At 41.3% G+C, this 13,657-nt stretch overlaps 1 protein-coding gene and 1 long non-coding RNA gene across 2 annotated transcripts in view; both read right to left on the minus strand.

The window, feature by feature from the left end:
- The window catches only part of LOC109962018 (GTPase IMAP family member 8-like), an 11,959-nt gene extending 2,792 nt beyond the window's left edge, over nt 1-9,167 (minus strand). Inside the window, exons 1-4 of the mRNA XM_020603349.1 lie at nt 9,127-9,167; nt 7,805-7,996; nt 6,126-6,227; nt 2,498-3,253 (exon numbers count right to left, since the gene is read on the minus strand). Coding sequence (XP_020459005.1) covers nt 2,498-3,253; nt 6,126-6,141 — 772 coding nt within the window. The 5' untranslated portion in view covers nt 6,142-6,227; nt 7,805-7,996; nt 9,127-9,167. The remainder of the gene's footprint in view (nt 1-2,497; nt 3,254-6,125; nt 6,228-7,804; nt 7,997-9,126) is intronic.
- Nucleotides 9,168-10,317: 1,150 nt separating this feature from the next.
- Nucleotides 10,318-11,260, minus strand: LOC109962104 (uncharacterized). The gene is made up of 3 exons (XR_002275208.1): nt 11,197-11,260; nt 10,760-10,841; nt 10,318-10,435 (listed from the first exon to the last, which is right to left on the minus strand). It is a non-coding gene; the product is annotated as an uncharacterized LOC109962104 (long non-coding RNA).
- Between the last annotated feature and the right edge of the window lie 2,397 nt (nt 11,261-13,657).

Raw genomic sequence — 13,657 nt, forward strand, 5'->3', positions numbered from 1 at the left:
TGAGTGTGTGGACAGGTGTCTTTTATACAGGTAATGAGTTCAAACAGGTGCAATTAATACAGGCAATGAGTGGAGGATAGGAGGGCTTCTTAAAGACAAACTAACAGGTCTGTGAGAGCCAGAATTCTTGCTGGTTGGTAGGTGATCAAATACTTATTTCATGCAATAAAATGGAAATAAATTATTTAAAAATCTAACAGTGATTTACTGGAATTTTTTGTAGATTCTGTCTCTCACAGTTGAGGTGTACCTACGATGAAAATTAAAGAACTGTCCATTCTCTGTAAGTGGGAAAACTTGAAAAATCGGCAGTGTATCAAATACTTATTCGCCCCACTGTATGTAGCTGTTGCTACACATAATGATTACATTAGCTTAGCATAAAGACTGGAAATGGGGACACCACTAGCCTGTTTTTTTTCTGAACGTCACAAAATCAGACTATCGACACTTGAATGCTCACTATTTAACATGTTATACTATGGTTTGCCCAACAGTTGAAATGTAAAAGCTTGTTTTACAGGGGATTGTGTACTGGATTATTTCTTGACCAGTAGTCTTGCAGCCAGTGGACACTCCAAGGAGTCACTGGTCAGTGTCAAACTTTTCAACAACTCTGTGTTTGAACTAATTAAATTCATGAGATATAAAATGTTCATTACTGAGCTTTAGAAGAGCTGATAGAGGCTACCTGTGTCCCCCTCTTACAGTCTTTGTACTAATGTAGTGTGTGGGACTTCAGAACCTGGAGACCCACAACGTTAGGAGAGAAATTAGGAGAGGAGCAAAAAACAGATATGATAAAAGTAATGTTATGTCATGATTCTACCTCTTCTGCTTCCTGTAACATGGTTTCATTCTGATACCACTTCCTGTTAAGGTCTTATTTCAGCTACGGATTCTTTACACTAATCAGTGGTAATTATTTGCACCTGTCAAGGCCCCTTTATAGTCAACTTCCTCCCGCCAGGTAAGCTGCCAGATTGTTCTATCTCATGTTCAGACTTTCCAGTGTTTTTCTTGTACCTGTTATTCCAGTTCGGACCCCGGATTGTCTTGTGACACCAGGTTCCTGCTTAACCCTTCTGATTCTGTTTGTATTCTGTGCATCGACTTATGGACTTCCCTTACTGACCATTCTTCTTGTGGATACCTTGGATTTGTGAATTTGCTGGTTCTGACCCTGAACTGGAAATATCGACCTGAGAGGGTTACGTGTTGTAACTTTTGAGACTGTGCTTTAGTCGCACTTCCTGGTTGGAACAACCATCTGGTTTCAAGTACACTCTGTTGTATCAGACTCCTGCATTGTATAGAGATTTATTGTGACCGGTGCTCTTATTAAAGAAACAGTGTTCTGCTTTTACTTGTCTGGCCTTATAATTGAGTTCACCCTCAACATTATCAGCAGCTTTACACACCGCCCCTGACATGTTATGGGAAGTGATTAAGTAACAAAGGTCAAGCATGAGGCATAGTTGGGCTCTTGCTCATGCTCTAGCACAGTGGTCCCCAACCTTTTTATCACTGCGGACCGGTCAACGCTTGACAATTTTACCGCGGCCCGGGGGGGGTTCGTGGGTCCTTTGTGGTTGGGAAGTAGCGCTCGAACTCTTTTAAAAGCAAAGACATGTGATCGTGCACCAGCTGGGAGAATGAAGACTCAGGCTCAGTGTCACCCCAAATCCCCGCTAATGTTTGAAACATGTCCAAAATGCCTCTGTTGACGCGCCGTCCCCACAAATCCAGTTTGGCTTTAAATGCAGCTACTTTATCTGTCAACTTGAAGACAGTTGTCATTTTCCCCTGAAGTGACAGATTGAGTTCATTGAGCAGGCTGAATATGTCGCACAAGTAAGCCAGTTTTGGCGCTCAAGTGACCGAGATGTAACCGAGAGAATGCGGTCATTTTTCAAAATAAAAGATCGTTCAGACTCAGATAATAAATAAAACGGAAATAATTAATGATTTCTTGTGCGGCCCGGTACCAATTGATCCACGGACCGGTACCGGTCCGCGGCCCGGGGGTTGGGGACCACTGCTCTAGCACACGTTGAGATTCAGGGAAACCTGGCTCAGCAGAGCTTCTGTAAAAGCAACTCGTAATTTGAAATACCTTTAGGGAAGCTGAGGGAAATGACCTTCACCAACCACATAAAATTGTCTATCTGAAGAGAGCAGCAAGAATCCTGGGACTGAAAGAGTTTTCAGGTTCTTCTCTTGAGTGATGTACGTATAAGCCCAGAGCTCCACCTGGAGGACACTGCCTGGCTTGTGTAATATAGACTTTCAAATTATTATCCACCAAGTTTTAAATAACTTCATATTTACAGAGCAGACATGAGAGAAGTATCAATCTTCTCATATAACTTTTGGCAAATAAACAAATAAGGCACATTTCCCAAAATGTCAGATTATCCCTTTAATCCCTGGACAACAATACGTGAGCATTTAATACAGGACGTTGTTTTTTTAGTGCGCCCAATGTCACACTCACCTTGAATAAGTGTTTTCATTTGCTGTCTCTGTTTCTCAGCATTCCTCCTTCTCATTTCCGCCCTTTCAGCCACTTCCTGTTGCTTTTCTTTGATGACGTTAAATGTCTGTTCGTCGATCTTGTAGTAACTGTTGCTGTTGTTCCACACCATTTCATCTATCTTCTCCAGCAGCAGTGTGACCTGAGATGAGTTGTTTTTTTCTTTGTTATTAAACACATGATACCTGTTGCTGCATCTTTCTATTAACCACTTGAGTGCGTCTCCCTCACTATCAATGTGCTGCTCTATTGTTTTCCCCTCAAGAAAATCCTCACAGGTGAACAGCACCAAGGTGTATCTCCACACTTGGTTTCCCAGAAGCTTCATGTGGTCCTCCACAGTCCTCCTCTGCACTTCTGAGAAAGCGATATCTATTGGGATAACAAGAAGAAAAACATGTGGTCCGGGCGGACATTTGGAGGCGTTGAGCTTAAACCTTTGCTTTTCTCCCTCTGGGATCTCTGGGAGGGAGTGAGACGTGCTCCATCCAGGAGCATCGACCACAATGAACTTCCTGCCATCCACCACTTCATGTCTCACTTCACACTGAGTTGTTCTGGTTCGGCCACACTCAAACCTCTTCTTTCTCAGTATGGTGTTTCCTGATAAACTCTTGCCACACCATCTCTCACCAATGAGGACGAGTCTGACCTCAGGCAGGGTGCTGCTGTCTTTTCCCCCTGAAGAGTTGATTGAGTTGAGTTGACAGTTGTTTTCTGGACCAGAAACACAAAAATAAAGAATAGGTTCTACCAGAATGTCATGTTTTCAATAACTTTGCCTTGATGATAATACATTTTGTCAGGTTTCTCCTCACAGGTTTTGTGAAAGAGTTACTTTTGACTTTAAGCCCTTTCATTTGAGAGACAGTTTGAAGAACAACAAGGTGGGATGAAACCCACACAATGATGCATTTTTAGAATGGCCCTGAATGGAAACAAATCATTTTGAGGCAAAATGAAATGAAGCTATAAGGAAAAAGAACAAAATCAGCTGAGATGATTCATGACTTCCCGTTGTCACTTGTGCTGTGCGAGTTGTGGTAAAAGGAAATGCAATGAGTGAGTAGACAACAGTGAAAGACTTAGTGATGCAATGCAACAATGTAATAGTTTGCGTTGTTTTTGCTGTGAACTATTTTCTTGGTTTAAAGTGGTTCAGCTGTGTGTTTAGAGGATGCACTTTATTGAGGTACTGTATTATATTAAACTACATTACATAATATTATTACAAATATTACAATAATATTTTGTCAACCTGATTTAAAAACATGCACACATATGAAAATACTGCAAACTTCAACTACATCAAAAACTAAAACCTTAGAAGTTACCATAGAGTAAAACTGTCAACAACAATATGCTATAGTTCACAAAAGCAGCCATTTTTAAGGACATTTGCATTGGAAGCATAGCTGTTTTTATTTACAAGAACTAGTGGGTGAATTTACCATAAGAGGGTGGTTCCTAACCTGAAGCAAATCAGACGTGACTTCTCAGCAGACACCAAGAATCAGGTCAGGCTGGGTTTTTTTTCCATCTGTGTGCAGGTCACATTGTGTTTCACATTCTGCCTACCAAGACTACCTGTTTTCTTTTTCTTTTTTTTTACATGAACTGACTTAATACATCAAGTAAATGTTATTTGCACATTGAATGTCACTTGAACCAGCTGATTTTACAGATCTGCATGTGGCACTAAACATCATTTAAAGTATTCTCAGAGATATACAACTACCTCCACATTTGGCTGTTGCCACAGCAAATCACTGTTCGCATGTGTACATTTGGCACACGTTTTACACCAGGTGCCCTTCCTGACGCAACCCAAACTGGGGTGTGTGTATATGTGTACAGTGCCTTGCGAAAGTATTCGGCCCCCTTGAACTTTGCGACCTTTTGCCACATTTCAGGCTTCAAACATAAAGATATAAAACTGTAAGTTGTTGTGAAGAATCAACAACAAGTGGGACACAATCATGAAGTGGAACGAAATTTATTGGATATTTCAAACTTTTTTAACAAATAAAAAACTGAAAAATTGGCCGTGCAAAATTATTCAGCCCCCTTAAGTTAATACTTTGTAGCGCCACCTTTTGCTGCGATTACAGCTGTAAGTCACTTGGGGTATGTCTCTATCAGTTTTGCACATCGAGAGACTGAAATATTTGCCCATTCCTCCTTGCAAAACAGCTCGAGCTCAGTGAGGTTGGATGGAGAGCGTTTGTGAACAGCAGTTTTCAGTTCTTTCCAAAGATTCTCGATTGGATTGAGGTCTGGACTTTGACTTGGCCATTCTAACACCTGGATATGTGTATTTGTGAACCATTCCATTGTAGATTTTGCTTTATGTCTTGGATCATTGTCTTGTTGGAAGACAAATCTCCGTCCCAGTACTCAGGTCTTTTGCAGACTCCATCAGGTTTCCTTCCAGAATAGTCCTGTATTTGGCTCCATCCATCTTCCCATCAATTTTAACCATCTTCCCTGTCCCTGCTGAAGAAAAGCAGGCCCAAACCATGATGCTGCCACCACCATGGTTGACAGTGGGGATGGTGTGTTCAGGGTGATGAGCTGTGTTGCTTTTACGACAAACATAATGTTTTGCATTGTTGCCAAAAAGTTCGATTTTGGTTTCATCTGACCAGAGCACCTTCTTCCACATGTTTGGTGCGTCTCCCAGGTGGCTTGTGGCAAACTTTAAACGACACTTTTTATGGATATCTTTAAGAAATGGCTTTCTTCTTGCCACTCTTCCATAAAGGCCAGATTTGTGCAGTATACGACTGATTGTTGTCCTATGGACAGAGTCTCCCACCTCAGCTGTAGATCTCTGCAGTTCATCCAGAGTGATCATGGGCCTCTTGGCTGCATCTCTGATCAGTCTTCTCCTTGTATGAGCTGAAAGTTTAGAGGGACGGCCAGGTCTTGGTAGATTTGCAGTGGTCTGATACTCCTTCCATTTCAATATTATCGCTTGCACAGTGCTCCTTGGGATGTTTAAAGCTTGGGAAATCTTTTTGTATCCAAATCCGGCTTTAAACTTCTCGGGGCTGAATAATTTTGCACGGCCAATTTTTCAGTTTTTTATTTGTTAAAAACGTTTGAAATATCCAATAAATTTCGTTCCACTTCATGATTGTGTCCCACTTGTTGTTGATTCTTCACAAAAAATTACAGTTTTATATCTTTATGTTTGAAGCCTGAAATGTGGCAAAAGGTCGCAAAGTTCAAGGGGGCCGAATACTTTCGCAAGGCACTGTATATACACACTAATGTGGGCTATTTAGAGTCGCCAATCAACCTAACCTACATGTCTTTGGACTATGGGAGGAACCCAAAGAGAACCTATGCGAGCGCAGGGAAAACAAGCAAACTCTGCCCTGAACCTGGAACATTCTTGTTGTGAGGCAACAGCGCTAATCATTGCGCCACCGTGCTGCCCTCTCAGTGATATACAACATATTTAGAAAAAATATACAGGATATGAAGTCCTAGTTTCTAAGAACTCATTTAAGCTGTAAGATATCTCAAAAGACATTCATCTAGCTGCCCATTTATCTTCAAGAGTACTTGATGATTAACTCACCAAAATTGTTTTCCATTTTGTCTGGTCTTTTATTTTTTCATGGCTGAGTTATGACCAACTGGACACAACCCACTGCTTTCCAGAGGTCAGAGTGGATGAGGTCTATGCCAGGTAAAAAAAAAAGAAAGAGAAGTTATCAAGAATACTTTCCTGCCAGTCTGTACTGCTTAGACTGAGTGTAATGAAACAACACATCTTGCAGCAGCTTATCTTTTGTTGGTCTAAAAATGTTGCCTAACTGGTTTTACTCACATGAACGTTTAACTTGTTTGAACATGTGAACACCCTACCAGTCTATGCAGGGAAAACAGCATACCAATGTTTAGTTAGGACACATTTAAGTTGGTTCTACCTGTGTGGAGCATAGAAGCTAAAAGCAGCTTCACCCTGTTTGGTTCCTACCTGAGGTTCTTCAAGGAGATCAGAACTGTATCTTGGACCGAGACTACTGAGTGATTTACTTAATAACCTAGCACTTTAAAGTTGTACATAACTGATAGTCAGTGTAGGGATTTAAGAGCAAGAGTGATGTGCTCAGTCCTGGTTCTGGTTAAAACTCTGGCAGCAGTGTTCTGACTGAGCTGAAGTTGTCTAACGGTCTTTTTGGGAAGACCAGAAAAAAAGGCTGCCACAATAGTCCAGCCTGCTGGAGATGAAGGCATGAATGAATTTCTTAAACTTTGTCTCGACATGAAACCTCTGGATCTTTCTGTTTAAGATGATAAAAAGCTCATTTAGTTTTGGCCTTTATGTGACTGATGAGGCTTAGGTCTGAGTCAATTACGACCCCAAGATTTCTAACTGCAGCTCTGGATTCAAGCTGAGCAATAACTTTCAATCTTTCCTTTTTTGCCAAAAGCAATAACTTAATTCTTGTCTTTATTTACCTGAAGGAAATTTGATTGCATCCAGATATTTACTTGCTCTAAACACTGACAGAGTGAGTCTAAGGGACCATAGTCACTTGCTGACAGAGCTAATTAAATCTGCTCAGTTTCTCCAGTAAAGTCCTCATAGATAAAGAATTGTGCTCACTGACACAACCAACATATTGAACCATACCAGAATGAATGCATTTGTTTCCATCCTAAATTTGCAGCTTACCATAATAAAAAGAAAGTGGAGGGGAAAAAATCCATTCTAATCAGGTTCCTTTGCAGCCCCATGGCAATACAAAGTGGAAAAACTAGTCTAAATCAAATGGTTGCTAGCACTTTGGAATGAATTAAATCAAAAACAAAGATACAATGAATCTGTGTGTATTTTACATAAATATACTTCATTTAATTACAAAAATGTAATATATCCAAAGATGCCACCATAATTATTCTGACAGACACATAATGGTTTTGGGTCTCTGTAGAAAATGGCATCATTTTAAATCCACAGCCTAAATTAGCATTCAATGGATTGTGAAATTATGAACCTGTCTTTCAGGCAGCCAAGTGGAATAGACTTATGTAAATGCTGTATGTATGCAGAGTTAATATTTGATATTAGGCTCGTAGTTTGCCACTCCCCAGAAGTAATCTCTACATTCAGCACAGCAGACAGTGGGTGATCAATGGGCCCCTGGTCACAGACATGTCAAAAGTCTCAACCCCCTTCTACATAAGAGCCAAACCTTCAGGCTGACAGACACGCAGTGTGACATGGTTGCACAGTCATGTTGTTTGTACTTTCTACTGTATATGCTTCAGGTGAGAGTGATCCTTCAAGGGCCAGGGTATGACTGCTTATCCAACAGATTGGACATCTCTATCCAGGACAGGTCCCACTGCACCTCTGTCACGTCCTCGCTTGGTTGCAGGAAACGCCACTGCTGGTGCATCCTGTTTGCAAACTGGCCAACAATGATCCACTTTGAAGAGCTTGATGAAGAGAACAAATATTGAATGTGTCAGGATCAGTAACAAAGGCATACCAGAACCTACATCATAGCTGTCACACAAAGAAGAAAAGAAATGGCATGATTCAAAAAGTGGACACTAGTTAAAAAAAAAATCACCTGAAAACTGCTCGTAATATTCCCTTTAGATTTGTGTGTGTGTAATAAATATGTACTTTGCACCTCTGCTAAACACACTTTTAGACAGTTGACAGCTTCAGCACTTATACTGTGTCAGGGTTGGCCAGTACAGCTACCCACAATGTTAATCATGAACTCAAATATAAAGCCAGGCGAGATAGAGTAAATAATATCACTTTTAATGCACTCACTCAGAAAATACAAAGTGACAGTCCAGAAACCATAATCCAAGCCACACAACAGTCCAGAGTCAATACTGGCAAACGAACACAGCCAATGGATCCAAAATGGGAGAGCAAAGAAGCCGGTCCAGTAGTCAGTACACAAAATAAACATACAACATTGAGGATAGCTAGGCAGAAATCGGTGGTCAGGAAACAATCCGGGGTCTATAACATGAATCACTAAAGCAAGGAAAGTCTGCACAGAGTCAAGAACGATATGGCAGGTTACTGGTGGGAGAAGGCTGCTAATAAAGGGGTGAAAACAGGTGTAGGCAATGAGCACTGATTACAATAAAGAGTCCATAACAGAGATGAACCTAGATCAGGAAGTGGCAACAAAATAAGACCCTGAAACAGGAAGCAGTAGGACAGAACCCTGACAATACTGTAGGTTCTCACTTATATAGTCTTTGTTTCATGCATGCTGAGGTCAGTTTGCTCTACAGGGGGTCACAGGTTTTTTAAGATATAAAAAAAAGATATTAAAAATGTAAAGTATAACTATACATTATGTACATAATATTTACATACAAGTATATTTGTGTGCTATATATACCATTAGTTCATAATAAAATACTAAAATTTTGTTCAAAAAGAATGAGACAATCCACATCAGTGACAAGTTTGCACATTTTAATAATTACTGGTTGCTAACTACTGAAAGGACCTTGGTGATATTTACACTACTTGTGCATTGTGACTGTTGTGCCTAATGCAAATACAGTGATATGCCTAAAAAAGTGATTACCTCTGTGACTTCAGGTTGGGTGATGGACAAGTCCACCTCCGAGCCCCCGGTCTCTGCTTCCTCATCGGAAGACGTGACGCTGGGGTTGATGAGATCCTCGAAGTATTCCTTCCACCACCCGACGATGTCCCCAGTTGAGGTCAACAGCTGCCCACCTCCACTGTAAACAGTTTTGGTTTGCCAGAATTTCTTTAAGGCCAACTGATAGTCCCTCTCCATGGCTTCAGCGAACTCTTCCCAGACCTGAGTTTTTGCCTCCACAACCACCCGGCTGCAGTCCGCTTGGCCTGCCAGTACCCCTCAGCTGCCTCCGGGGTCCCACGATACAACCAGGCTCGAAAGGTCTCCTTCTTCAGCTTGACGGCATCCCTTACTTCCGGTGTCCACCACCGAGTTTGGGGATTGCTGCCGAGACAGGCACTGGAGACCTTGTGAGAGCAGACCTTGGTCAGCTCTCACTGATAACCAGCTCTCTGGACTCTCCATCTTTCTGTCCTGGGACACACACTTGTAGAGGCCTTCATCTTTCTGTGTCACATTCTCAATAGTCCTTTTTATTACTCCATCTGAACTGGAAGAACTGGAAGTGTGGATTTCTCCTTTAAAGAAGGTTGTTTTATTGCAGTTGCCTGTCTGGTACTGACAAAACAAGACCAATTTATCCCCCTTAAATACAGGGAAAGCAGAAGTCTTCAAGATGATGTTGCCATCTGTGGGACAAAGATGGTAGATATGATGAATGCCTCAGCCCTTGTTATCTCATTTGTTTTCACTCATACATCATATTTGAACCTTCAGTCTGTGATTTTTGATACATTGTGGAGCAACACTTTCTCTGTCTGAACCACGTTTTGCTTTCTTTGGTAATTTCTTCTTCAACCACTGTCTTTAACATCAATGTTACACAAGACTCACAGCTTACTGTGATGGTGACTGCGTTGCTGCGGCCCTCGGCATCGTCACACCAGTACAGTCCACTGCTTCTGCTGGCAGCTATGAAGACAAATGCATCAGACTTATTTGCACTAACAGCATCCCCTAGTGACGAATAGTGGTCAGTGAAGCCTGCGCTCCCCGTGGTACCTGTGTACAGGCCTTTATCTTCCTGTGTTGCATTCTCAGTAGCCCTCTTTATTACTCCACCCAAAGTGGAAAAACTGTAAGTATTGGTTTCACACCAGTCTGGACAAAAATGCACCAATGTCCAGCCTGAGGATTTAGTCTCAGAAGCAGGGCACTGCACTGTGAAATGCCCCCCACTGAACATCTGTCTGGTGCTGGGAGTCAGTCAGTGAGGGCTGGGGCAGCTCTAGAGGAGAATCATAGACAAAGAGAAAGAGACAGAGGGAGTAAAGCAGAATCAGAGGTGTGCGTTTTTCAAACTGTTGCACTTTCCTAGTTTTACAAATGGCTCTGTATTTATGTTTCAGTGCAGCTGATTATTGTAAAAGCACGGGCTATTTTATATGTGTAATGATCTCATGGGACTATTACTGATGTAACTACATATCCTGAGAAAATACATTACAATCATCACACCACTATATGTTTATATTACTGCAACAACTGTCTTCACTGCAGCAATGGAGAATAAAAAAGATGAAGATCACCATGTACTCTGACACTCACTCACCAGAAGCAGCACAGCAACCTATCAGGTATTGTAGAGTGAATGCTGCAAAGGTTTGTCTCAGAGGATGTAATGCCCTTTCCACCTTAAACAACAGGCTTTTGTTACTTACATATAGTTTGCCATGAAATTTGGTACAGCCATTCATGTTCAATGAATTAATTCCACGAATACTGAGAATACAGTATATTCCTTCAGTTCGTAAACACAGCACAGATCATAAAAAAAATTCTAAACATGATTGAAAAGAACATGACTTCTGACAATTAGTATTAACCATGTTAGAGAATAGATAAATATGATGTCTTCTGTTTTAAACTTTGAGGTCAAACTAATATATTGCTGTGTCAGTCCTGAACTACACAATGTTCCACTTGTGTGTGCTGTTCTGTGCAGGAGAAACCTGATGCCATGCTGCAGAGGCTGTAGCTACTGCTCACCTGATACACTGAGCGTAACTGGCTGGGCGACTATGATCTTGTTGTCCCAGCACTCATCTTGGCACCAGTACTTGTCTGTGTCCTCCCGCGTTACCTCAGTGATGAAGTAGCTGTTACCAGTGACCAGGTGCCTGGGGTTTGGTTTGGACCTGTACCACTGGTAGCTCTTTACAGAAGTGGAGTGTGACTTAACTGTGCACTGCAGCAATATGTACTCACCAAGGTAGATGTTTGACCCTGGAGGCCATACAGACACTCTGACCTCCTGAGACTCTGCAGAAACAGGGAAACTCCATTATGGTCTTTCTCATGCTTGTGTCAAATAGTGTAAGACAGGTTCATATTCTTTCTTCACGTGTTTGTCACCCCTGCCAATACTTTTAGATGTAACATCTTGGAGAAACAAATGTGGCTACATCTGCAATAGAGAAAAATGACTGTAAACAAACACTTCACAAGACACATGTCTCCTCATATTCTTATATTCTACCACAGCTTGTCCCTGCCACATCAGTGACATTTTGGGCACAGTGTGTTTAGTTTGCAGTCTGCTATGCCAATCAGAAGTAAAATGCATTAGCATGAGCACAACAGGCAGCTCAGATGGCTTGTTCTCCCATGGCAGCATGCCAGACAGTCGTCATGCTCCACTGCTGATTTTCGATTATATAACCAAGACAATATGAAATTTCAGAGCTGTACAGGCAGAGTTAATACAAGGAACACCAGCAAACTAGACATAACAACAATCCTTCATTCTGCTAAGACACAGACTATCTGAGCTAAATTTTGTACCTAACACACACAGTCATTGTTCTCCACAGTGTAAGAGAGAGAGAGAGAGGAGCTTCCTATTTCTTGATGAGACTGTTTAGACACTAATCACACCCATGGGAATAGAAGGAATGTCCATAAGTGTTCTGTATTTTTCTGTGAGACATCCATATCATTACCACACATCAAGCAGTGTAACTACTACAGTCACACAGTTTTAACATGGCTATCAAGGATGGAAGACCAAACACAAAAAGTTGGCAGCCTTGACCAAATCTTTTCCCTTAGCCCTATTCAGATTCCGGCTGGCGCACATCATTTTAATTTAGCACAGGCTGAAACTGCCAGCTGCAGGCTGACAGCCCATTACAATTTATAACAACCCTGCTTACCATACTACTGATATTTGCATCACTTTGAGCGTATATCAGCTCTGCTTTGACAGCTGAATGCAGGCTCTTCATAAAATACTTGGATGATGTTTTGCCCACCTGTAGACAATTCTTAAAATGAGATCACACTGATTTTATTTCTTTATTTGTTTTTACATGAGCTTCCATAAGTCTGCCTGATGGAACGTGTCAGTCAGTCAGTCAGGTTTGCGCTGTGATGCAGTGAGGAGATGATGACGAAGTTCATTCTGTCGAGGATTGAATGTCCAGATTTAGAATGTCCAACCCCTCATAAACAAGAGAGAAAATGACAATAATTATGATTCAGAGATATCCACCACTTCAAATGAAGTGAATTTCAGAAGTCCAGTGATGTTTTGCAGAGCATGTTTTTATTTAAGACACTATGAGACAAACAGTAACAGCACCTCCTATGAGGCGAAGCCATCAACAGCATCCAGGATCATAAGGCAGGTGGTGATTTAAGAGATGATGATTTAAAGTTTCCCTTTAAACAATCTCTGCTTCCCTGATGATACTGTAATCACCAGCATCATTTGTTGCACATGTGACTTCCCGATCCCAATCAATGTGCAGTGTTACCTATATTTTCGCATATTTCTTAGTTTTTGTACATCCTGTCAGTGCATTTCACATTTTTACTAGTGCTTTTCTACTTGTTCAGGGTGTTGATTGTCTTTTATTGTCCCTTGTTTGATCGAACCCTCTTTTCTTCTCAGCACTTGCTGAAGTTGATTTTCTTTGCGGAGCATTTCTTTTTTATTCAGTTTCATCCAATCAGTTGCAATCAGATAAAGTTTTGAGGGGAAAGACAATACAATTGGAAAATAATTCCTCCTATAAACATTATAACATAGTGCAAAAAGCAGTAATGCAGTGTATGGTTGCTCTTTAAAATGGTCAGGTTCAAATACACCCGTTAGCATACTGTTAGCTCAAACTACAATTTCTTGTTTTATTCAGGGTTTATTGATTTTTCCCCGGTAGAACAATGAGCTGTACAAGCTCCAGAATTACTGCTGAAAAGCAAGTATCGCTCCTCATAATCTTAAGTAGTAAACATAATTGGTTTAGTTGGGGTTTTCGGTGCACCGCATCAACATTCACAGCCAAACTACACTGTATTTTCAGTGAAATTGAAACTTGCATGTGTTCTGTGCTTTCTCGGGTAACTACAGCTGTATCTTTAGCCCTCAATGATCTCCTCCTCCTCGTGCCTCCCTCCACCTCCCGTCGCTCCCACATCTAGCCTCCCGACATCCACAGGGTTTCAT

This window comes from Monopterus albus, unplaced genomic scaffold (assembly GCF_001952655.1).
Source record: "Monopterus albus unplaced genomic scaffold, M_albus_1.0 scaffold61.1, whole genome shotgun sequence".
Lineage (NCBI taxonomy): Eukaryota > Metazoa > Chordata > Actinopteri > Synbranchiformes > Synbranchidae > Monopterus > Monopterus albus.